Below are 26061 nucleotides of genomic sequence, written 5' to 3'. Positions count from 1 at the left end.
ACCGCCATTTCCAAGGGCTGCACCGACAGGTTTTCCTCTGCGTTTTTTTTTTACCCTATCTACGGGTCGCTGCTGTGACCAAACTCGGGCGACAGCACTTTTTCCAGTCTTGTACACCGGCGGTCCACCCCACAGCGGTATTACAAAACCACCGGCGGAAGACTTCAATGAATTTTCCGCCATGTCGTTTTTCATCCAAAATGACAAAAAACGCAGCGGAAGGTTGATGAATTTCCAGCCCAGGGTTTGGAATGTAAGAATTTATTTCAAGAATTGTGCTGCTTACTGGAGAAACTTTAAATCACAATCGATAAACAAGTCACCTCACCTGTCTACCCATTTCGAAGTATGCTATTTCTATTGTGAGAAAAAGTAAAAATGAAGTTTGATGGCATGGAAAGTTTAGAGGTCAGAAAGAAATGAGGTGAACCAAAAGAATGGGTGAACTCATTGGGAATTGCTGAGAGAAGGAATGGCAAGCTACAAAGTTGCTTGGACTGCAATTACCTGAAATAGCTTTTTGGAAAGAGAACATTTCAAGATTTGAACATTTGAGAAATTTTGGCAGTTTTCAAATGTACAATATTTTATCATGTCAGATGCATCCTCAGGTTTCTAGTTACTGAAACTGAATGAAATAAGATCCAAGTCATTCAATATTCCTTATGGGAGATACAGATTGTCGTGGCTTCCCTTTGCTATTATTTCAACTCCAGAAGTACATCACAAAATCAGATGATATAAAATCACTGACAGCTCAACATGTTGACAAAGTATATAATAATGTGGGGTTTGTCCAAAGGGAAACACAAGATTCGACCTGAAACTTAATGACAATTGTGTATTTGGAGCCACTGAGCTGATTCGTGATCATCACTAGTAAAGGTATTAAACCTGAAAATAGGAAACACTCCGCTGCTGGCCATGGGTCACATCCATCATACAAGAAAGGAGACTCTGAGGTATATTTAATGACCTGGGACAATTCATACAGATGCTTTGGAAAAATTGTCACTATTAAGACTACTGAGTGGAGCTAGATTCGCAAACAGACAAAAACATAGGAAAACTGAAAGCGGTAACTCATGCAAGAAGTAATTGTTAACCTACAATCCTGAAACACCAATAAAATTGTTAGCTGATGCATCACGGTTTTGTGATTAGGAATAATATTGTTCCAAAACTATGATGGTCGGTAACAAACTATCACTTAAGTGTCATGTTCATCGATTCATGCAGAGACAAGGTTTGTACAGCTTGAGAAAAAGCTGTTAAGCATATGTTTACAAAAGATTCCATCTATTTATGCATGGCTATATCTTTGGTGTTGTGAAATACTGCAAACCACTATTTTTGAAATCTTTGAATGATTCTTCTTTGTGAATACAAAAAAAATGGTCGGGCTGCAGAGCTATGACCCAAGGGAACATCAGGCAAATCACAAGCAGTGGACCAGAATGCAAAAGCCAAATTCAAAATCTCATGAGAATATTCAAGCTTAAATTGATATGTTTATTATGGGTGTGCCAGTGTCTGGCCAGAAGATTAGGTTAATGTGAACAGAAGCAGAAAAGGTGAGATAACTGTGATCCTCAAAGAAAGAATAATGGAGGGATGGGCACACATAATCAATATTGCTGTTCAGAAACTCAAATGCACTGGAAGAAGAATTAACAGTAAGAGAGTAGTATACAAAGGGATTAAGGCTGTAATAACAAAACATTGTTTCTAACAATTGTTCCAAAAGATTCATAACTAGCATATGGCCATGGAGACATTTAAACAATGATTAAGTGATATATATATTCCCCAAATTAAACCTGGATATTGGTCATAAATTGTCCATCTTGCTTAAAATATAGATCAAACAGGTAAATAGAATTACTGAATCCTAACCACTCCAATTGCAGTGAACAGTTGGTATTGATTTCTTGATGTATCAGGGGAAGGGCTGCTTAATATTTACTGAGTATTGCGTAATTTACTCACAGGTGTGCACAATTCAAAACATCATAGGCAATAAAGATGATATTCTACATGAGAGCATCTCCAGACATGAAATACTTAATGAAGTCATAGTGACAGTGGTTCACAGTTTACAAGTACTGTGTTCAAATATCTTGCTAATTAATGCAATGTGATTCACATAGTTTCAATTTTTAATTAGATGGATTTGGATGAACTCATGGTATAGTCTGAACTGACAGTAAACGATCTCATGAAATTTTGGGACAGCAGGAGTGATTTGAATTGGAATTTTGAAGTTTACAGGATTAACCCATTAGAGAGTAGGTTATCACCAGCATAACTCCTTCATGGGAAGAAGAATAAGAACCAATCTAGCGATCATGGCAGAATTGCTGATAATTTAGATTTGTTAAGGTGCTGAAAGGAGCAACAAACAAAAGTTTAATTTTGGTAACAGAACGTGCAGTTCTTCCAGGACTGAAATCTGGTGATGAAGTCTTTCTTGGAAATTATACCACAATGCATGAACACACAATGATACCAGCAAGAAGCAAGTGAATCCTAGGTCATACGTGGTGAAAATATAACATCGTACTTTATTTAGCTATTAGAGAAGCTAATGAGGAATGACGTCTTAACTTAACAATTGAGGATGTAGCAACCAGCGGGTCTGACCTAACTGCATTAGCTTCAACATGTGATGGATCAGAGACAGCAGAAGACCAGGTCTATAACCAAGGGTAGTTCCTGGAGTAACATCTAATCAGGAGATTAGACATTCTGAAAGACCTATAGAAACATGTTAAAAGTCTGAAGTTTCTAAATAGAATCAAATATATATTGTGATTAGTTTCAAGAAATAAATACTGGTATATTTTGTTAGAAGATCTCTAAAAATGGATGAAAATGGACAGTAAGGGAAACATTTAGTTATAAATAAGTGCAATTCTTATTTCTTTTCAAGGAAATTAACATTAATAATAATTTGTTTTTATGTAATAAATCAGTTTGTGTTTGAGAATTTAGAGACTTCCTCTAATATTAGTAAGTGCCAATGTTGCAATTATGCAACCAGTTAAGTCCAGACTTGACATACCAGGCAGTTTACAAGATGGAGATTGTAAGTTGCCAAAATCTGCTGAATGCAAAGTTTTTAAAACATTAATAAATCCACTTGTGTTTCATTTCTTATTCAATGTTGGATTATTATGAAGCCTAAATTTTTTTTAACACAACAACTTAGTGAGGAGCAGGAGATTCCATTAAAAATGTTGTGATTTATATACATTGAAATACATTTGTTGATGGAGCTATCAATTGTGTTAAAGTACAGCCACTCAGCTCTCTCACACTCAAGAGTTGTTCATCAAAAAGGGTTGGGTTTGTTGGGCCTAATGTTTCTTCCTGTTTTGAAAATTCTTATATTCTTATTCCACTCTCCAACCACAAAGAAAGCTCTTAACAAATTTTATGAAATTGTAATTGAACTAGTGCTTTTCAATATAATGTTTGCTTTGAACTGTCTGCTGATGTATGGTTGTATATTGCTTCACCATTCCCCAATCCCAATCCAGAATGGAATCACTCCACTACACGTAGCTTCCAAACGAGGAAATACCAATATGGTGAAACTGCTGCTGGATCGAGGATCTCAGATAGATGCCAAGACGAGGGTGAGTTGTTGTTACTTGATGCTGCACTGCTATCCCTTCATGTGTCATGAATGTTCAGTTAATACACTGTCATTGTTGTAGAATTGTCCATTTTGTGAGTTTGGGAAGAACTATGTCCTTTGAACATAAAGGCAGATTCACTGAAGCTAGGTTAGAGAACATGCGGACACAAGTCAATGCATCTTTATATCAAACAACTGAGTGTGCAGTCAAGCTTACTGTGCAAACTGAAAAAAGGAATGAAATTCAGATTATAGCTGCACATCATCGCTTTAAAGACTGTTCAAGGACAGGTTTATTAAATGAAAGAGTATTTCTGATATTGCCCCTGCACAACAAAATTAGGAGAAAATTAAGCTGAAAATTATTTCCAGATAATGCACAACATTTTAATTATTTTTCTATTGCTTCAATGAGAAATTGGTGGGCACCGCATCTGATTTCGAGGCAACATGAGGGATGGCGTGACCAATTTGGATTACAGTATCCTATGCCCTGCTGGAAATTTGCCCAATTTGGCAGCCAATGACATTTGCGTGGAATGCCCACTTGAAATGGGTGTTAGACACCTTGGGCTAGAAAATGCGCAGTGGCCACTTGGGGTGATAACCTTGGCGGTAGCGCAAAAGTATCGCCGGACGCAAGTGAAGTCGACGCGAACTTCCGGTTTAGCTCTCCAGGATGGAAGTGGAGTGCTAAATCAAGCGCTACCACTTCCCTTGAAGCGCTAAAGCCTGCAAGAGAGGCAGTAGCATTACAGCGCTGCACAATGTCCAGTGCAGCGCTGGTGGGATCAAAGGCTCTTCCCTCCCTTAAAGGGAAAGACCATTGTTTCAGGGTCTGCATTACATCGATTTTCCTTATCGGTGATGGTAGCCGCGATCCACGACAATCAGCCCCAGGTTGATCAATTGCGGCAGAACAAAATGGAAAAAAAAATCACCTAAGGGCTCAAAACAAATTTTTAACTTACCTGAGTGGCATTACCTTTAAATACCACCCAAAGCAGCCAACCTCCTTTACAATGCCTCCTGCAGCTGCTGGTGTTAATGCCTGGTGATGCTGCACGGGGTAGAACCGAAGTTTGCATCCGCGGGCGGTACTGGGGCGCTGTGCAGCCGGATGACATCACGATCTCCGGGGCGCAGGAGATCATGCCATGTGCTAGGGGTTACTGCTGCTGTAAACTCCCCAGCAAGTTCGCTGGCATCAGTACTCTCACCACGCCTGGTCACAGAGCCAATTGCGCCCAGTTATCGCCCCCAGAGACATTAACGGGAGGTGCAAAGGAGGCCAATTTCTCTCCCCTTGATTTTGCTAATCAGAGGCTTAACGCCTGTTACAATTCTATGCTGCTAAATTGGGCATTAACTGAGTCATTTTTCTGAGTCTATGCAGCATGTCCTTAAAGGGGCTGCTGAAGAAGAGGTACGTTTTTCTTATTTATTTACCTGAATGTGGATCCGGCAGAAGCAGAAGTGCAGCTGGCCCAAATTGGTGACCTTGAACCCGGCAAGCATAATTTATTTTATTCCTGTTGTAGAACCTCCTGATTTTTATTTCATTGAATACAAGCGAATGGCTTCCTTTACTTCAGAAGTGACTAAGGTTAACACGGTACTTAACATGGTATGTCAGCACAGCAAAAGAACAAGAACAAGCAGCATGATATAATGAAAGCTTTGTGTATAAAAACATTGTAATAGTAGTACTGTAGTTACACAACTATAATTTTTAACACAATCCCAAAATAAAGAAATGGCCCTGTGATGTGAGACTACTTTCCTTATTTTAACACCTTGATTTGTATTTGGTACATAAATGTTCATTTTTCATTTGTCTGTACATTATGATTATTTTAACATGATATGTGGTTTACTTATGTCCTTCGTGTGTGTGTTGATGAAGCGATTTTTTTTGACATTATTGGTGTTTCTTTCTTTTGCTTTAACTGCATTCCATGTGTTTGCTATGGCCATGGGTTTGTAGGGTATTGATGAGGTAGGTTCACTGTTGTATGCCTGTCCTGTGCATTTAAAGGGGAAGACATCTGACTCTTCCTCCTCCCTTCAAAATTCACACATTTTTCATCTTTGGGAGGTGCCAGCTATCCTGTGAGACAGGCTAACAATGGAAAAAAAACTTAACGTGAAAATTCTAACAGAGACAGAAGGAAAAAAGGCTACTGTTTTTCAGCTTTCATTTGATTCATAGTCATATCCTATTCTGTGCCCATTGTCCATATTGGCCAGTTAGTACAATAGCCTCATTGCTTTCATGTGCTATTAACTGTTTACCCCAAAGTGTTCTGCCACTGAGGGTACCCAGGGGTATACTGAAGGGGTCTGGTTACTATTACTGCTGCTAGACTCTGCACAGACAATGACGGGTACGAAGAAAACCAGCAGACAGGCAGTCCCACAAATCCATACGTTTCTTATTGGAATTGTCAGAAATGCTCTTAAAAGAAAACTGGAATTTTTCAAATCATTTAGTGCCTGAGAATTTTAGGATTATATATTGGGGGTAATTTGAACCTAACTCGCTGGGTAGGAAACCCACGGGGTCAGGTGGAACACTAGTTTTACACCTGCTCAGTATTACTCTCCACTGACTTTATTCAATAGAGAATAAAATGCGACAGGTTGGAAAACCAGCATTCCACCTGATCACGTCAGTTTTCCAATGGGCGGGTGAGGTTAAAATTGTCCCTATTGTTTTTCATGGGTCCATAAGGATCAATCTGTGTGATATCAATTCTTTTAGAAATGTTATAAGGAAGAATATTCCAATTCGGCCCGAATTCCCCCTGCAACCCCCCCCCCCCCACCCCAGGAATATTGTATTGCATTCTATTATCACATAAGGCCAAAATAATAACGTTGTAAATATGTTTGTAATAATAAAGGGGGCAAATTTGCCATCAAACTCAAAATTTGGTATCAAAAAGAACTGGTTCATATTTGACTGCTTCTGCAATGTAAGTAGGGTTAAAGATTCTGTCAGTAGGAATCTATTTACACCCCAGTGTTCAAATTTGAGGAAACCAATATTGGATTCAGACTGATTACAAATAATTTTGGGGGGTACATTGTAAGGAATAGGGTGCAAGATCTAAGAGTAAGGAAATGGTGCAGTGATTTTATGTTATTTATATGACAATGATTTGTGTGTTTAAACTTAGATTTGTAAAGGCCATTTGTAACTGACCATCTTCAATAAGTTTGGAACTCGTTTGAATCAATGAAAACAAAATGATTTTATAAAACCAGACCATTTTATAGAAATATTATTTAAAAAGCAGGTACTTAGGTTATTAATCCAAGGGTCAGTAGAATATTAGTTTACTGATATGCTACAGGTACTCTGTGTTCAGAAACATGTGTAAGTTCTAGCAGTTGTAATGAACTGAAGACCATTCGTAAATATCACAAATTATAATTACCTTTCAAATCAAGCCTCTTCAGTATTATTTTACAGCTGAATGTTTGTTTTACTATATGCTGTCTATTGTAATTATTTGTTGCTTTCATTGTTATGCCTGTGCCCACAAAATGCTCATCTTAAACAAATTATCCCATGGCAGCAGTGCCACTGTTTCCATCACCAAATTTTACATAAACACAGAACTTTCTTTAATTAAAAAAAATATCATCCACTTCATTATTTTATGGTTCATCCTGTCATGAATTCCTGCTTTTAACCAATACTAACAATATTATAATATAGGTTACCATCTTTCTCTTAAAAGTTAACATTCAACATACTGTAGCCAGTGCTCCTGTATGTTTCAAACAAATCCAGGAGCAAGAAAAAGATGGCTGCCAGCCTTCCAGTTATTGTGCAACTTCAGACACAAGTTAGTTTCCAATAGATTCTCCAGCGCAGCACTTTTAGCAAAGACATGTCTCTTCCTAACTTGCCTGGATTGTTGGCATTTCTTTTGAGAAGAACGGATTTCATTTATTTGATATGTACAAATAGGTAAAATACAATTCATAGCTGTAATGCAATAGGGACCATTAAAAGTAAACTTATGACCTAAAAGCACATTTAAGCTCCTATAGATCATCATTCTGAATCTCTTCCTTACATTTTAATTGCCAGTGTATTCATGCTCTGTTTTCTTTGAACGATTCTATTGATTAACGTAATTAGTTGAATCTTAATGCAGATGCCACGTTGTGATTATTTATTGGCAAGAGAAGCAGCATAAATTTGTCCTTAAAATTAAAGGTGCATATTCAAGATTTTAAAGGTGAATTTTGTATTTCCAAGAAGGATTTTTGTCCTAGTCGCACAAAAGTTTTAAGTGAGGTGGTGGGGAATTCATTTTGAAGGAAACAAATGTTACTGATTGATTTGTCACACTATTTCTTCTGGATTGCAAATGCCTTATAAAGAAGTATAGTTTGAGCCAGCTATGTTCAATCTGTGTTCTTTTACATCAGGATGGGTTGACCCCACTTCACTGTGCAGCAAGGAGTGGACATGATGGAGCTGTAGAAATTCTGCTTGAGAGGGGAGCTCCAATGCTTGCCAGGACAAAGGTGGTTAAGTGCATAGTGTACAATTTAAGAATATGTATCCCAGAGGAATGCCTAATTAATTATTAATCATTATTTAATTAATCAAATCTGCGAGAAAATTTCATTCCTGCTCTTTTGAGGTTGGGAAAAAGTATGGGAGCTTTGGACATGATGTGCTTGATCTTGGAATGAATGATTTTAACATGGGGCGCAGTGGAAGTCGCTCACCATGTTGTTAATCCTGCCTCCTCCCCTCCCCCACTTCCCCACAACCTGTAAAAGCTAGAATATGGTTGTAGCATTCTATTCTTCACATAAATATTTATGTTTATGCTCAGTGTATCATATGAACATAGGAATGTGGAGAATAGCATTGCAGTTCATGTGGCTCATCCCAATGTCTAGAAAATATATCCCATGAATGAATGGCACAGTGGCTTTTAAAGGAGCAGTATTGCTATTTCGACGTTCTTGTGCATGGAAGAAGTTTATACCATAGCAAATGTTATATTATATTGTAGTACAAACTTGCATGTGTCTTTCTGAGTTTCACTTAGCTTTTTATTAAAAATGAAAAACTAAGTTCTTACTGGGTAAAAGCACCAGGTGAGTTGGTGCAAAGCAGTACAGACTCGAAATGTCCACAGTTCAGTTCCTAGTCTAACCTGCGTTATCTGATCTCAATCCGGTCAAGAGTGTGGGCAGAACAGTTGGCCTCAGCATCTCTGGAGTAGGGAGAGCATGAGGTACAAAATTGCGGGGGCGGGGGGGGCTCTTTGCCGCGGGTATTGCCAATTGGCCAGTGGCTCTGTCGATCGACCTTCCAAGGGTTGAAATCCCAGCCACTTCCCAGTGCGAGGCAATGCCCTCAGAATAGATGGGCCATTTTGTTTTAAATGGTAAAACTAATTTCTGCTGACAGATGCAATCACTTTGTTGTATTGCAGCTTTTAATGCTATTCTCTTTCTGACGAGCATCAGTAATTTCTGCGTGGTTCTTCTAATCCCCCACCGCAACTTCAGCAGAAACCCTTGAGAGACAGCTAAACGACTGCTTTCACCATTTCTCCAGAGTTTCCATCATAGTTCTGGCAGAAGATTGGGGAACCTTCGTGTAAATTGTACCCCAAGATCTTTACATGGCAGCAGATCCTTAAATTGATAAATGCTTTTCTGAAAACAAATCCAAAAGTGTTTTTCATGTGTGGGAGTATAAACCACCCCCAGTAATTTCTGTGAGGGTCGTGCTGATCTAATGTTGTCAGCGGAAACTCTGGACAAACTATGGCTGTTTACTCCCTTTCTCCAGGATTTCTGACATTCTTCTGCTGAAGTTATGGCGGATGATCGGGGAACCCCCTAAACGACCCCATAGAAAATCTACCCCTGTTTTGAGTGATTAATAATAATCTTCCTATTTCTTCTTCCTTTTTGTGTGTACAGAATGGTTTGTCACCCCTCCACATGGCTGCGCAGGGAGATCACGTGGAATGTGTCAAGCATCTTCTGCAGCACAAGGCGCCTGTTGATGATGTCACACTTGACTACCTAACTGCATTGCACGTCGCTGCTCACTGTGGTCACTACAGGGTCACCAAGCTTCTTCTGGACAAGAGAGCCAATCCCAATGCCCGGGCACTGGTAAATACAATTATAGAATAAGTTAAGTTTGCAATTGTAGTAAACGATCAATGATAGTGCATAAAAAGCTTGACGATTTATTAATTCAACAGTACGCTTGTACTGATTTGTGCTGCGTATCCAGGTATTATGGTCAGAAGTTATAATTATTGGTTCTATACCAAATATATAGTTGCACAATTTAATAGAAAACAATGGTGCCAGGAATAGAGTGTTGTTTTTACTGAGTTTTTAAAAAATCTCCCCATATCATCTTTTATTTCTCCCAGAGAACAACATGCTACCTGTTCTCGGGTCTCTGTTAATGTTAACTTATAAATGACCATGAGGAAGAGCTCCTAGAGTGACTTGCGCTTGATTTTCCATTCTATAGGGAAGGGCATAGTTGACACGTGGCCCCTCTATTTGAAGTGTCAAATTGAGAACTTACATATAAAATTGGTTTTGTAGCACAGAGCATTAGGGCACTGATGTACCATGTCACTATCAAGCACAGTGTTTTAACTTGAAGACTTTTTCTTTTAATTCTTCTTGCATTTATCACTTCATATATCTTTTTAATGTTACAACTAAGATTGAGATTCTTTTTGTCGATAATTTTCATGGAAAAGGTCAGCGCAAGTGCAAAGCAGATATCAACACCAAATAATTTGCTAAAATGAGAAAAACAGTAGGAACTTAGTAGCAGGTGGTATTGAAATAATGTATTTCAATGGTAAATTTATAACATGCATCAATTAACTGCTCTACATCAGATATATTGTACGTGAGATTAGCATTGAGATTCATGTCCTTTCCACAATGTCGTATTTTGTTACAGGTATGCCTATCCAGCTTGAATTGTGTTGTGTTTGCAATTATCTACTTTCACAAATAAATGGAGTTATATATTAGGTACCTGTACTCAACAAGCATCATTATTGATTGGAATTGATATGCTAAATGTCAGGCTTCTGTTCAGATGGATATTAAAATCCCATGCCATTTTTTTCAAAGAAGCAGTTATCCCAGTGTACTGGCCAACATCCATTCCTCAAACAAGACCACTAAAGATAAAGGGCTAGAAATTCAGTCGGAGGGCTCCTAAGGCACTAATATCACCCAGGTGCTAAATTTAGCGTGGAAGATTTTTAGCGCCGGGCCCAGCAAAATTCAGTTTCAGCACCCTGAGAGTGGAGTGGGGCACTAAGGGAAGCATTCCACACTTCTCTTAGGGCGCTAGGCCGGGTGTGCAACTGAAGGTCCCCGCACTAAAGAACCGGCTCCGTAGCGCTCTAAGAGAGGCCTCCCTGCAAAAATAAAACAGGCCAAAATTCACAAAAAACATCGCCTGTTGTTGGGGTAAAAAGACTTCTCTTCCTCAAGGTGGACTCCCTAATATAAGGAATTGACACCTGCTCTTTGACATAGCGACCACGGGATCCCTCAGACGAAACCTTGGTTAACCGGTTTATTCGAACATACTCGGCTGTCACCGTCACCGGCAGCGTTTTTGATTCTTTATCACAACTAATGTCGCCCGAATCCCTGTAATACAGGCCTTGCTGTCCCTCAACCTGTTGTCCCTGATATGTGGCTGCATTACCCCACATTGTTCCCACAAGCACCAAAATCCTGCAAAAAAACAATATTTCACAGTCGTCACTGGTTAGTTAGTGACAATGTTTTCCAACTGGGTCCAGAGTTTCCACTTGCCGATATCCCTTATAACTACGCAGGTCCACGTGTCCCTTACCAGTACCTGATGGGGTCCGGTCCACTTTGGTGCGAGCCCGGACCTCTCTGGGTTAATCCTCACCATTACCTGACTGCCTATTTGGGGTATTTGGACCTTCTGTTCTTTAGTGTCGTTCTCTAAGTCCTTGATTACTTGCTGGTCTTTAGCCTATGCCTTTAAATCATGTAACTGCTTACAGAGTTCCATCGCAAACCTCTGTATCCTGTCTTTATAAGGTCCTACATCCTCGCTTCCTGTAACCAAGACTTCTGGCAGTTTTATAGCCCTTTTGGTCATTAGTTCAATGGGTGTCAGTCCTGTCGTCCAACTAGGATTGCCCTGAATTTCATCAGTACTTGGGGTAACATGTCTACCCATCCCTTTCGAGTCTCTTCGATTGCCGTGGCTAGGGCTGCTTTTAAGGTCCTATTCATTCGTTCCACCGGAAGATTCCGGATGGTATTTCCTCTGCTAGGATCCTGGCCACGATTTCTGATGAACAATTTCTAGTGGTGAAAGTTTCTACCCATTTCGTAAACTGGTTTATTATAACGAGGCAGTATGTCTTCTCCTTGTTCCTGGGTAACGGTCCAGTAAAATCTATCTACAAGTTTTCCCAGGGTCCTTCCGGTCGGGGCTGATGTCCTATTCTGACCTTTACTTTCCCCCCCGAATTTTATTTTCCTCATGTCACACACCTTCTACAATGGTTCTCTATATCTCTACCCATTCCCTTCCACCACCAGCATCTGGACATCGAGCTTATCATGTTGGTTTTACCGGTATGGACATACCTGTGGTATAAATTTAGTAGGCTCCCCTGGATGCATTCCAGGGCCACCACATTCCTGTCTTTCCTCCATATCCAGTCGGTTCCTTGTTGGGCCTCTCTCTGCTTCCATCCCTCCTTTTCCTGTGGCGTGGCTTCTCCCTGTACTTTAAGCATGTTTACTTCCTCAGGCCCGATTGTACATGCTCCGACCTGGGCTTCCCCGGCCAGTGTACCTGTCTCCACCACCCCTTTGGCTTCCTCGTCTGCCCATCGCACACTCTTGGGGTAGGAGGGAGACTTCCACTAATTTCTTAACAATATCCTTGTGTTTTATTGTCCCTCCTCCTGAAGTCATGTATCCCCGTCTACTCCAGGCTATTATATAATCATGCACTACTGCAAAAGCATACCGACTGTCTGTATAGATGTTTACTCTTTTTAGGCATTGATGGAGCGAAAGGAGGGGGGCAATTTTGGCCCCACGAAATAAATGAATAAATAAATTTGAAAGAATATACCCTTGTTATAAGGACACAATTATGATACTGGTAAAGAGGAGAAATGAAAGAGTTCCATGAAAACAGATTCCTTTTATTCAACAAGATTATTCAACTGGTGAATTAACTCAATCTATTGGACCGGGAGCAACATCAAACCCAAAATTACAGAGCACGCACAGGAAGAACGCACTCAGCTAAAATTAACATTATTACACGTATGCTCTGATGATTCTTTCAAGTGTCGATACTGTATTACATTTATCTGCCTAACAATTTCTTTTTTTCAGGAATGATCAATTAAAAAAATACGTAATAAAGTATTCTGGAAATGAGCAATCTACTCGTGTGTCAATATTTTTATGTTTATTCCACAGTTTAACATTGCATTGTAAATCTGCAGAATTGTTTGATGTAATAATTTTTAGATTACTTTTTACAATTTGATTTGGTACGCTATTTTACTTTGTTTTTTTCGATTGTAACATGATATTTGTCTTTATGCTTTGGATTGTGTTCCTGAGCAATGAATTACTGAGTTATAGGAGCTCCATATTCAAGAAATGGTGATCAGGCTCCAACAGTTAATTGTGATAGAGAGTGATTATGAATAAACAGCGTGCAGCATACTTCATATGGGAGGTCTGTTGGAAGGGGGTTATATAGGGAAACTTTATTAGAGGTCAGACTTTGCCTTGGGAGGGCAGTCAATCCTAACATGGTCCTAACTGTTAAATAAATGAATAAAATTGATAATAGGTCCCTCATTACAGTGACACAAAGGTAACTGTACAATTCTAGACTCGAGTCTCAGACTGATTCCAAAGGCAAGCAATTTTAGATTCCCTTGAAAAGACTGCTTCACCTGCTTGTGCTGACACCACATGGAATTAGCATAGAAATTTACAGTACCGAAGGAGGTTATTTCGGCCCATCGTGTCCGCGCCAGCTGGCCAAGAGCTATCCAGCTTAATCCCACTTTCCAGCTCTTGGTCCGTAGACCTGTAGATTACGGCACTTTAAGTGCACATCCAAGTACTTTATAAATGTGGTGAGAGTTTCTGCCTCTACCACCCTTTCAGGCAGTGAGTTCCAGACCCCCCACAGCCCTCTGGGTAAAGAAATTTCCCCTCAGATCTCCTCTAAACCTCCCCCCAATTACTTTAAATCTATGCCCCCTGCTTGTTGACCCCTCTGCCAAAGGAAACACTTTCTTCCTATCCACTCTATCCAGGCCCCTCATAATTTAATACACCTCAATCAGGTCTCCCCTTAGCCTCCTCTGTTCCAAAGAAAACAGATCCAGCATCTCCAATCTTTCCTCAGAGCCAACATTCTTGGAAATCTCCTCTGCACTCTTTCCAGTGCAATCACATCTTTCCTGTAATGTGGTGACCAGAACTGCACAGTACTCCAGCTGCAGCCCAACCTGTGTTTTATACAGTTCAAGCATAATGTCTTTGCTCTTGTATTCCATGCCTCAGCTAATAAAGGTAAATATTCCATATGCCTTCTTAACCACCTTATCTACCTGGCCTGCTACCTTCAGGGATCTGTGGACCTGCACTCCTGTACACTTTTTTAAGTGTTGTACCATTTAATGTGTATTCCCTTGCCTTGTTAGACCTCCCCTGTACACTTTTCAGTGTTATTCCATTTAATGCATATTCCCTTGCCTTGTTAGACCTTCCCAAGTGCATTACCTCACACTTATCCGGATTGAATTCCATTTGGCACTGTTCTGCCCACCTGACCAGTACATTGATATCTTCCTGCAGTCTGCAGCTTTCTTCTTCATTATCAACCACACGGCCTATTGTAGTGTCATCTGAAAACTTCTTAATCATACCCCCAATGGTCAAGTCAAGTCACTGATGTATACCACAAAAAGTTTAACTCCAATGCAGTGTCAAACCAGGTTTAAAAAATGCTAAAAGGGGTTTGACATGTTTCAAGAGTGTGGCTGCTCCTGCCAATGCCATCAATATATTTACAATTTACTGGTAAGAACTGGAGGTGACTGCATGCGTACGAGCAGGTGTGTGCAGATCTTTCTCCTGGCCCTGAGAGTTCAATTCAAGCCAGGTAGCATAAACAATGTACTGCCTGACTTGAATCAATTGTTTATCTAACAGTCTCAGACCAGTAGCTGCAGTTTAAACACAGCCTTAGATGACAATCATGGCACCCTGACTGAATTAACACATGATTTACATGCATGATGTTGAAGTGACTTTTCTTATGCATGTTTGATGTGAATGCTAACCTGGATTTTTTTTGTACAGAATGGCTTTACTCCACTGCATATTGCATGTAAGAAAAACCGTGTTAAAGTGATGGAACTTCTTGTGAAATATGGGGCCTCAATCCAAGCCATAACAGAGGTAGAAGGAAGTTTTAATACCTAGTCACTGCCTCTGTCGCATCAATTTAAAACAAGTTGCAGCCCCTGCAGAGGAGTAAAATGCTATTGCTTTGTTTCACAGTCTGGCCTTACACCAATACATGTGGCTGCCTTCATGGGCCACTTGAATATAGTCCTCCTTTTGCTGCAGAATGGAGCGTCTCCAGATGTTGCTAACATTGTGAGTATGGCTAGCCTTAACCAAAAGAGCCTTGTGTTACAGAAGATCTGGGTTTGCATAAATTCCTTTATAATACACCATTAAAAAAATATATGTTTTAATACCCCATTGAAAACAATGCGAGCACATGTGCCATCTGATAAATCTGTTTGAAAGACATTTCTTTGTGCGCTCTCATTGACAAATAACTAGACTGCAAAAAGGCAGCAAAGATTTATCTTCACATCATACAGGTTGGCTTTCTCACTTTCCATACAGAAAGTACGAGCCCATGACTCCACTCACCACTGATTTGCCTTCCAGACAAAATAATTCTGCTTATTTCAGCACAGAAAGTTTTGTAATACATTAAAGCAAAATTGTGCCCTCTGTCAACAGGATGTTATATAAAAATATTACTGTTTGGAGCAGTGTGGATATTATGGAAAGATCTCACTGCACCCTAACCCTAAACCTTTAATCTGATTTCATACCCCAATGCACAACACTATCATTCAACTACAGGTAATATGGATTGTAAAAGATTAAAATAGATATATCACTGTGTGTTAGAAATGGATTACAGGCCGTATAATTGCTCTCTGTTAATATTGAATGTAGTGTGAGCTGAAGATTTTAAAAAGCTAACATAACTAATGTGTGATTGGATCAACCAGGACTAACCTACAGAACATTTTGATCAATAATGATTCAACAACAGACAACTTAAGGCAGTGGCTTCTGGTGGCTCCATTTATTTAAAGGAAGCTGCAAAGGAAAAAAAACATAATTGGATTTGTACGCACCTTTATAACCGCAAAACATAGGAAGAAACTTGAAATGCCGAGTCTCCAAGAAGGGGAAAAGTTGGACATGAACAAAAAGCCACCAGGAAAAGAATGGATACAGTTTACTTGTTTCCATACTAGATTTCTTGCTTTGTTGTTACTTGAACATATATACAAGGAGAACAAAAAAAGCAAAATTAGTGCAGAAAAAAGGTATTTACTGCAGAAGTTGAGGAGTGGCATACCGGACCAGCATTGTGTTGTCCTATGAAACTCCCATTAAATGAATGGAGTCACTCTGAGATATAGATGGCATGTTTGCCATAGAAGAGCTGAACATCTGAGTAAGTTGGGAGAGGAGAGCAGAAAGTTGACGTGTAGAGGTCTATTCTCATTATGGCTGTTGAATGTGAGTGCCCTGATCATAGTAAGTGATTTGTTATCACTCAAGACCTGTTATTTTCATTGCCTCTGGGGCTTTTTATGCAAAATTAAAGTACTCGGGCAAAAAAATCCAATTACCTGTTAGTAAGTATAGAAAATCACAGGATGTTGTACCAAGTTACTTGCTCTAACCATAATGAATAACCATGATGTTAAAGCAAATTGGAAGTATATTCAAATTGAATTTTAATATTCATCTGAAATTCCATAAAGTCAAGATATACTGGTGAAAAATATGACTTCTTGCACTGTGAGCCTACAGCTGTAAATTTCACCAGAACTGTTCCTGCTCCTGCTCCACTGCCATAACTTCACCGGATGTGTGGCAGAATCCCCATTTACACGTGAAAATCGACTATCGCCCATACTTCCGGTGAAGTTTCGAAGGTGGCGTGGGAGCAGCTCTGAGGAAATTTCAGGCCTATGAGATTCTACTAGAATTGTCATTAGTGCCAAAGCATAAATTAAGATTTTTTTTGTCTTAATTACACTAAATAAGGCTAAATGAAGGCTATATATAAAAAGATTAAATGAGCTTAAAGTCCATAGTTGGAGCTCATTTGGAGAATCTGGCTGTGAAGTTCCGAGACCCAGTTCTGAGCCCTTGCCCTTGTTCCTCATTCTACGGAGTAGACACTTTGGGCCCAAGTTTCCACACGATAAAAAACGGGCGCCCCTCCGAGCTGGGCACACGTTTTTCGCGCCTAAAACGGCGCCGGAAAAAAAAATCGCGATTCTGGATCGCCCTGCAGCTCTTTGTCTGCTTGGCGCGGCGCCCAGGGGGGCGGAGCCTACACTCGCGCCGATATTGTAAGTGGGAGGGGGCGGGTATTATTTAAATTAGTTTTTTTTCCTGCCGGCAACGCTGCGCGTGCGCATTGGAGCGTTCACGCACGCGCAGTGTGAAGGACACATTGGCACTCGGCCATTTTTGGAGTTCTTTGTAGCTGTTTAATTTTTGAACATTTTTTAATAAAAGCACATTGCCATCAGCACATCAGCACTGAGAAGGCTGCAGGAAGCCTCAAAGTTGAGGCAGCCGTTTCCCGACAACCTCCCCCTTTTGCCGTCGGGAAATGGCTCCTCAATTTCTGAGGCTTCCTGCAGCCTTCTGTCTCCTTCCCTTCCTCCCTCCCGCCGTCTGGAACGGCTTCCTCCCCCCCCCTGCTGCGTTCGGTCGGTCGGGCCCGCACTCCCCCCTCCCCCCGCTCGCCCGCCCGGAACGGCTCCCCCCCCCACCCCCTGCGTTCGGTCGGTCGGTCGGGTCCCTCCCCGCCATCTGGAATGGCTTCCTCCCCTGCGTTCGGTCGGTTGGTTCCCTCCCTCCCTCCATCTGGAACGGCTTCCTCCCCCCGCGTTCGGTCGGCAGTCGGTTCCCTCCCTCCCTCCATCTGGAACGGCTTCCTCCCTCCTCCCCCCACCCCCCCCCCCCCCCCCGCGTTCGGGAACGGCTGCCTCGTTTTGTGAGGCTTGCTGCAGCATTCTCCCTGGCTGAAGCACTTTCACACAGGTAGGAAGATGGTTTATTTAATCATTTCTTTGCTTATAAATTTTTATTCAGGTTGGATTTATTTGTATAATATTTATATAAGTATAAATAAGGATTTATTGTAGAATTTAATGACTTCCCTTCCCCCCCCCTCCCCCCCCCCCCCACCTCGTTCTGGACGCCTGATTTGTAACCTGCGCCTGATTTTTTAATGTGTAGAACAGGTTTTTTCAGTTCTACAAAAATCTTCACTTGCTCCATTCTAAGTTAGTTTGGAGTACGTTTTCACTGTGGAAACTTTCAAATCAGGCATCAGTGGCCGGACGAAAAAATTCTGTTCCAAAGTGGAACTGTTCTACCTGACTAGAACTGCAGAAAAAAAAATGTGGAGAATTGCGATTTCTAAGATAGTCCGTTCTCCACCAGTTGCTCCTAAAAATCAGGCGCAAATCATGTGGAAACTTGGGCCCTTTAGTCTGTGCTCACAAGATAAAAAGGCACGTCATCTGAATTGCCTCGATTTCAATTTGTCTGGTTGAATTCAGATTAAAAATGTTGTTCTTAACACATAATTAGGAAGTAATAAGGAAAATATACTGAGGTATTTGAAGTGACTTTAAAAAACAATTCAACTGCTGAATGTTTCTGTTTTTGATTGTTTGTTTGACAGCAACATAGAAACGGAGCTCTCTGTCACATCTGCAATGTCAGTGTTTCCCTCTGGCATGTTTATGAACTATTTTTCTTTCCTCAGCGTGGAGAAACTGCACTGCACATGGCTGCACGAGCTGGACAGGTGGAAGTTGTGCGCTGCCTGCTGCGCAATGGGGCCCTAGTGGACGCTAAAGCCAGGGTAGGTGTCCTGAAAGAACAGTGTGAGAGTATGTTTATTGATGATGCTGGAACAGATATTGATACAGATCAAAGGTATAATAGTTTTCTGTGGTGCAAAAATATCAAGTTAAAGCTTAATAATGCATATTTTTATATGTTGGAGCCGTGTTATCGGGTAAGCTGGCCTCTGTGACTTTAGCAACTAAGCAATTTACTCCCAACTCGAGTATCTGTATGTTCATATCCCAGAGGTGATCAGTCCTGTCAATTTTCATTGGGAAAGCTGGATCGTGGCACAGCAGTAGGGGGGGGGAAAATGTTGAACTTTCAAAACTGATCTTCCTTCCCTCATTTCCATACTATAGCATTAATACTTATTATGGAAAAGTCCATGACTTAGATCATCACAGCTTGTGAATCATGGCAGCAAGGAGCAGCAGCAGGAACGCCACACTGAAGACAAATTGAGGGAAGGCGCAATATCGGAATTTTCTTTTGACCATGGTTTTTGACACCACTTATAAATTAGCTCTTAGGTATTACAGCAAAAGTTGTGATATATGTGCCATATATTCTGTGTAGCTTCTATTCATTAAAAAAAAAATCTGTTGACTAGTGCTATTAAAAAGTGAGAGTGCTGAAACAAGTCTTTTGTTGTGCTAGATTTCACAACCAAAGTGGAGCTCAGCTGAAAGAGAAACAATATCATTTAAAAAGTTATATATCTATTTCTTTGTAATTTTCATGAATTGTATTCAGTAAGGGCAAGAGTTCTACTTCAGTGTTGCAAGCCATTAGGCTAATTTACTTGCTGGTCAATTTGCCATTTAACAGCGGATAAAGATTAGGCTAAAGTAACCAATCCAAACTAAGTGCAATTTCAATAGACAGCTCAGTATGAAATTGGCACTAATAAAGCACACTATGACTGATTCAATGGGTAATGTGGAGAAGTCATCTTTTGCTCCATTTGAACAACAGATAGACTCAGTGGTGTCAGGCAATTACTTGAAAATGATGGTAGTCACATTCAGCTCCAAATTTTACCTTTTATTGTAAATGAATTTTGGTTGTCATACGGAAGAACTGAAGAGTTAATATTAATACCAGCAGTCTTCTGAAATTTATATTTCGCCCAATTAGTTTCCGTTATTGACTTTCTTCCCTCAATCCTGGTTCACCCTTCACCTGGGAGAGTCTGAGCTGTGAACATATCCAGTCACTGTTGGTTTTAATCAATAATGATCCAACAAAATACAACTTCTGGGAATGGTTAAGGGGAAAGGAAACTGCATTTACAGTACTCCATTCCTGTAAAATTTTCTATCTGGCAAAGTTCTTCTGTGGAGAGCAGTGAAGACCGAAGGTTGGATTTTAACCTTGCTCACCTGTCAGAAAACAGGCAGTTAAAATCGGCCACGAGTCTTAAACACCGAGGTCCCGCTTCATTCCCACAGTCTAGAATTTTAATCTGCTTTTCTGAGCATACGAAAAGGACACCTGCCTGAAATCGGCAGTGCCCTTCTTTAAATGTGTAAATTGGGCTCCGAAGATGTCATTGGGGCCTGACTGATATTTTAACCAGTGACCTGAGTGGGGAAGGTGTTGTGGCTTTCCCACCAGGTGAAGACAGCATGAAAAGGGACTGGGGCCAGAAGGGGCTTAGAGGTAAGTTTCTAAAACTTTTTTTTCATTTTCCTCATGGGGTCAAGAAAACCCCACAAGGAAAGTTTAGGCCTCCCTTGCAGTAAGCTTCTCCCTTCCCGATCACAAGACACTCCAGAAACTGCATCCCCGCAACTTGCTTAAGTGCCAAGAACCTTTCCTTGAATCCCAGCCGGCGGTTTCCTGTCGCCCGACATTCTGCTCCCACCCACCAGCCAGCTGTCGCTTGCTGACGGTTTCAGGCAGGCAACTGACTTGGGGCATGCAGATAACGGCCGGAAATGAAAATCACCTGAGCCTCATGCTGCCGATGTTGTGGAGGTTTGGCACTCGTCTCGAACTCACCCGCCTGATTTCGGCTCTGGGTTAAAACTGGGCCTTGATTATCGACCAAGACATGCATTTTCCCAGATCGCATTGTCCATGACCTCTTCCCCTGGGTTACATGAACCAGGATGTTCATATTGACATGGAGTTGGTTTTAAGCATTGAATCCTTTTATACACAACTTCAGTTGCAAACAGTGGTTTGTCATTAAACAACACAGACCGTAGATGGAGTGCATTCAAAACTCCTGACTGTACAGAACAAATTTAGTCACCTCCTTTGAACATATCTATTTAAAATAACCTCCGTCTTTTTCAAATACTATTTTTCTAATTTGTGATTGTAAAAATTATTTTTTTTTAAATTGGTCTCTGAATTTGCTTAATACAGAAGTTTGGAGGTGGTATGGTTCTGGTTAGAATTCTGTAGGCAAAGCTGCAATGGATAAGAAATGTTTTGTGTTTGTGCCATTTTATTCTCCCAGGAGGACCAGACTCCTTTACACATCGCCTCAAGGCTGGGTAAAACTGAAATTGTGCAGCTGCTGCTACAGCATATGGCTTTTCCAGATGCCTGTACCACTAATGGCTACACCCCACTACATATTTCTGCCAGGGAGGGGCAGGAAGATGTGGCTTCCATTTTGCTTGAGGCAGGTGCTTCACACTCATTAGCCACAAAGGTAAGAGATAATTTGATGGATGGGTGAAGCATTGAGCTAATATTGAATTGCAACATAATAGGACCAAGCGGCTGTTTAACGCCAAGGTAAATCATTGCTTTCATAGCTCTGTGGTCACATGTTCAAACTCCTTCCAGTTTTACGTTTCTTAGATTTTGTGGGTTGATTGTCCTGCTTTGGCAGCTTGAGCATAGCAAGTAGTCTTTTTAGTACATATTTTCTGGATATCATAATTCTGGATATGATACTGCCGAGGAATGGAACATTTTTCTACGTTGCATATAGTCACCTCTCTCTCTCCCCTCCACACCTATAATAAGTTTCTTCCACAATTAAGGTTGAAAAAATCCCCTCGCCGATTTGGCAGTTACCAGCTGTTAAAGCAAAGCAGTTCACCAGCTTGTAAGTGACGGCAGCCTGTTTACCTATTCATCTCTGATTCTTTACGACTTCTTTTATTGGTTTACTGCTCCTACCAATCGTCTGTGGTCTTTTGCAGCTTTCTTCCCACTTTCAAACCAAGGTTTATTCTATTTTATTTTAGGACAAATGTCTTTGAGTTTAATTTTAGCAAACACTTTATGATGAGTTGAAAGTTAATTTAGGTGATTTAAAAATAAAAAATTCCACCACTCTCCTCAGTCTCCAAAGAACACCTGCAGCCCAGTGTGACTTTTCCTGCCTACATGCTGAGTATCTGCGGACATTTGCCAATTTCAAGGTAGCTTTCTGCAACTGGCCTGTGTCCAGCTGTACGGACAGTGCCAAAATTATTCTATGTATGAGTTTTCAACAGAATGGGAAAGATTGAGCTTTCATCGATGATTTCTGGTTTAATCGATGGTACCAGAGATAAAAGCTGCCAAAAATACTAACAAAATAGGACAAATCTTTGGCAGGCCAGACATAAAAGGGAAATAATCCCTCTGCACAAGGGCAACTCTGTTTTCTTAAGAGGTGGGATGCATCAAAATTTGAAACCACTAAATTGATCCAGTTCAATATGGAAGTGCGCTTGGTCCTTAGACGATGGATGTGGAATGTATACCAATATATCCAATACAGCACAGGAAAAGAATGATAAGAGAGAGACCGTTTTTCCATTACCGTGATTATATGTTAAAGATGTTTACTTCTCCAAACTGAGCAGCTCTTAACTTAAAAACCCATTTGGATTCACAGGAAAAATTGTAGAAAGAATATTAATTAGAAAATAACAATGGGCCATAATTTGCTGTATAAGGGTATCTAATAGCACCTGCACCCTTCAGCTCCAATTTTTTTTCCACACAATGTTGCTGAAAGAGCAAGCTGATAATGGCGCAGCAAGGGAAATAAGCCATCTGGAACCTGAGTGAACAGGGCAAGCAACAGGGTTACCAATGAGATTTAACAATTGGGGAATAACCACAGGAAGGACTGAGAAGGACCATGAATTCAATATCAAATCAGGTACAGAAAGAGAAAAAGAGAGGGAAAGAAAGATTGGATTGAGAGAGAGAAAAACATGACAGAAAGTAAAAGTAAGAAAAATAATTTAAAATGTGACATTTTTAAAATCTCCCCGAAGAAATGAACACCTGAAGGAATGAGACTCCACATCTGTAATTGTTAATTTTCAGTGCCAGAGAGGTTGATTGGCAGTAATCAACACCTATTACATTGTTAAAAGTGTACTTTTCCTTGTAATGACTAATTATATTCAAAAGGGAGTTAGATGAAGTCCTTACTACTCGGGGGATCAAGGGTTATGGCGAGAAAGCAGGAAGGGGATACTGAAGTTTCATGTTCAGCCATGAACTCATGGAATGGCGGTGCAGGCTAGAAGGGCTGAATGGCCTGCTCCTGCACCTATTTTCTATGTTTCTATGTTTCTATGTTAGCTTTCTATGGTGAGTTTAATGGGCAATTAATGGCCAAATGCAACAAATTGCGAAAAAAAATGGGGAGGCTATGGATGAGATACCGTTTTCATGAAGCCAACAGTGGAGTGGTGCAACTCGGACCACAACTTTTGGACATTCACATTTATCTACACATCTGCTTCTCGCCTGAAGTTACTGTACCATTTATCTGTAAATAACGGTAAGCGCCATTAGCCTTGTCGTTATTTTGGCAACAAATTCTGGCGCCATATTTTAGTTGTATACTTAATGTTCTATGCTGAGTAGAGTGAAGATAAAACTGGTGTTATATGTACTGAACTCTGACGTCGTACCGTTTCTGGCCAATGCTGATTTTCTCAAGTGTTTACAAATCATACATAAATACTGGCACCTTTCCCAAGTCAAGCAGAGAAATAAAGCATATGGAACAAGGACATGTGAGCTATCTATGTATATTTAATAATTATCAAGTAGAAAATTAATCTATGAATCCTGCTGGGATTTTTCCAGCGGAGAAACATATGCCACGGTCAGCAGTAAAATAATACCGTGTTAAATTATGTACAAAGTAAACCACACACAGAAACATTAAGGCTAATTTTACACACTAGACAGGAGTGCACGTTTAAAAATCATCCCTACCCTATTGCCAACCACTACTCCAATCTATCGGGGCTCCATGCCAGGAGCAGAGCATCACAAAATTGCTCCTAGAGAAACAGAAGAGAATAAAGAGCCAGAAAACAAAATGAAAGAAAGGGCAGGAGTATTCTTTACAGATGTATATGTACTGAATATTTCATAAGCACAATATTGGTAGCTTTATATTACAAACAAGCAGCTGACCATTTGTCCAATAGAAGCAAAGCATTTGAACCAGACATATTAAGCCAGTTTATTTTTTAAAGTCTGTTTCAGTTAACTCACTCTTATTCAACTGATTCTGAATAGTAAATCACCGAAGGTCCTCGACCATTGGAACTTATCTTGTTTCAACCTGAATCCATACACTCCTCACCATATATTTCAGAACAAGGCACTTCAGTCCAGTTCATTTTTAATGCGATCACCCTTCACACGTAATCAAGTGGCACTGAGACTCAGCCACATGAAAGCTGACAACTCTCCTCACTTGCACAATAATGAATCTTTAGATAGATATTACAACATTCATTATATGTTGATCTCTTTCTGACAGTCTTTCTATCTATTAATTTTAATAGTATTTTTTATCTGACAAACACCGAAATATGATAAATCTCTCCAGAACTGAGGCTGACCAGCTAGCTCATAAGGGACAAAATCATGAATGAGTTATGGTCAGCCTCCTGAGTGGTAATATTTATCATGCCTTGCTGCTGGCTGTGACATTTTCCATCTTGACCGCATATATAAAATATGTCATATTAAAAGAATACATATGTTGTAAAAGCAACCCATGTGAGAAAGTGAAAAATATCTACCGAGTTGCCAGTTCACACATTTAATGTAGAGGTAATATCCACTCGTTGACGTATCAGGTCTTCCTCACTCAAAGCATTATACTCTGGACGACCATTACAGATCGTCACTAAACTTTACTGACAAAGGTCATCATTTATGGTAAAACTACTAGTATTTTACCATTGTGCACACCTGCCTATTTTTTCACTGGTGTAATACAGTATAATTGTATCCCTGTTCCTTATCTATACTGTATTCCAAGCATGCCTGTTAACTAAGTAGCAGTTGTGTTTCCTCTGTCCCCTATCGCAGAAGGGATTTACCCCACTTCATGTCGCAGCTAAGTACGGGAGCCTAGATGTGGCAAAACTCCTTCTGCAACGCTCTGCTTCTCCAGACTCTGCTGGCAAGGCAAGTTACTAATGAACTTTAAAAGTTCAGTCTAGAAATGTACGTAGTTTTATCCACAATGAGAAGATGAAACTAATACAATTCTGGCCATCTAAAATTTTGAACTATGAAAAGCAATTTGCTGTTTCTGTTTAGAAGATTCATAATCTCATCTACAAAAAAATTGTGGCCTCCTAGACCACTGAATAATATTTTGATAGCCAACATATTTAAAATGCAGAAAATATTGAATGTCATTGCAATTGAGTCTCATTTTCCAGTAGCTTGACCAAATGATCTTTTTTTGCATGTAAGAATGTTACCTGCATGGTCCTTTTCCCTCGCTCACTCTGAGAATGCTCCTTTCCAAATATAAAGCACTCTTCCCCTCACAGCACTACCTTGGATTTCTGCATGAATCACTGGAGACAGAGGGCCAGTTTCATGTCCCTTTCTCGGTAATATGCTCCTCTTGTATTCTGTCTGCTTCTGTCCATTCCGTATAGTTCCCAAACATTTCCAAAATTGGTTCAGGATTCCTGTCTCGCTCAAGACGAGGAGCTGTTATACAGAAGGTTTCTACATCCCAAAAAATCTTTAGCTTATACTGTGATAAGATGGGGTTTTCTTATTCCTACCATCAAGAGAGGGATTGTTACATGGTAGGAATAAAAATTGATATTTGGCCTTACTCTTGACCATCCTGACCCCTCTGCATACCTGAAACACCAGCTTCCTGTCTTCGGGCTAGC

The 26061-nt window shown here is 40.3% G+C and overlaps 1 protein-coding gene across 6 annotated transcripts in view; it reads left to right on the top strand.

The window, feature by feature from the left end:
- Positions 1 to 26061, top strand: part of ank2b (ankyrin 2b, neuronal) — a 1291078-nt gene that overhangs the window by 1008461 nt on the left and 256556 nt on the right. For 4 of the 6 annotated variants that reach the window (XM_070871177.1, XM_070871176.1, XM_070871173.1 and 1 more), the window contains exons 9-16: positions 3543 to 3641; positions 8093 to 8191; positions 9614 to 9811; positions 15083 to 15181; positions 15284 to 15382; positions 18837 to 18935; positions 21393 to 21590; positions 25232 to 25330. In XM_070871177.1, the coding sequence (XP_070727278.1) occupies positions 3543 to 3641; positions 8093 to 8191; positions 9614 to 9811; positions 15083 to 15181; positions 15284 to 15382; positions 18837 to 18935; positions 21393 to 21590; positions 25232 to 25330 (990 nt within the window). The remainder of the gene's footprint in view (positions 1 to 3542; positions 3642 to 8092; positions 8192 to 9613; positions 9812 to 15082; positions 15182 to 15283; positions 15383 to 18836; positions 18936 to 21392; positions 21591 to 25231; positions 25331 to 26061) is intronic. The other 2 variants (XM_070871180.1, XM_070871178.1) reach the window with 1 other exon arrangement.

The sequence above is a fragment of the Pristiophorus japonicus genome, chromosome 2, assembly GCF_044704955.1.
Source record: "Pristiophorus japonicus isolate sPriJap1 chromosome 2, sPriJap1.hap1, whole genome shotgun sequence".
NCBI classification, from domain to species: Eukaryota; Metazoa; Chordata; class Chondrichthyes; family Pristiophoridae; genus Pristiophorus; species Pristiophorus japonicus.
This window is presented reverse-complemented; position numbering and strand designations above follow the sequence as displayed.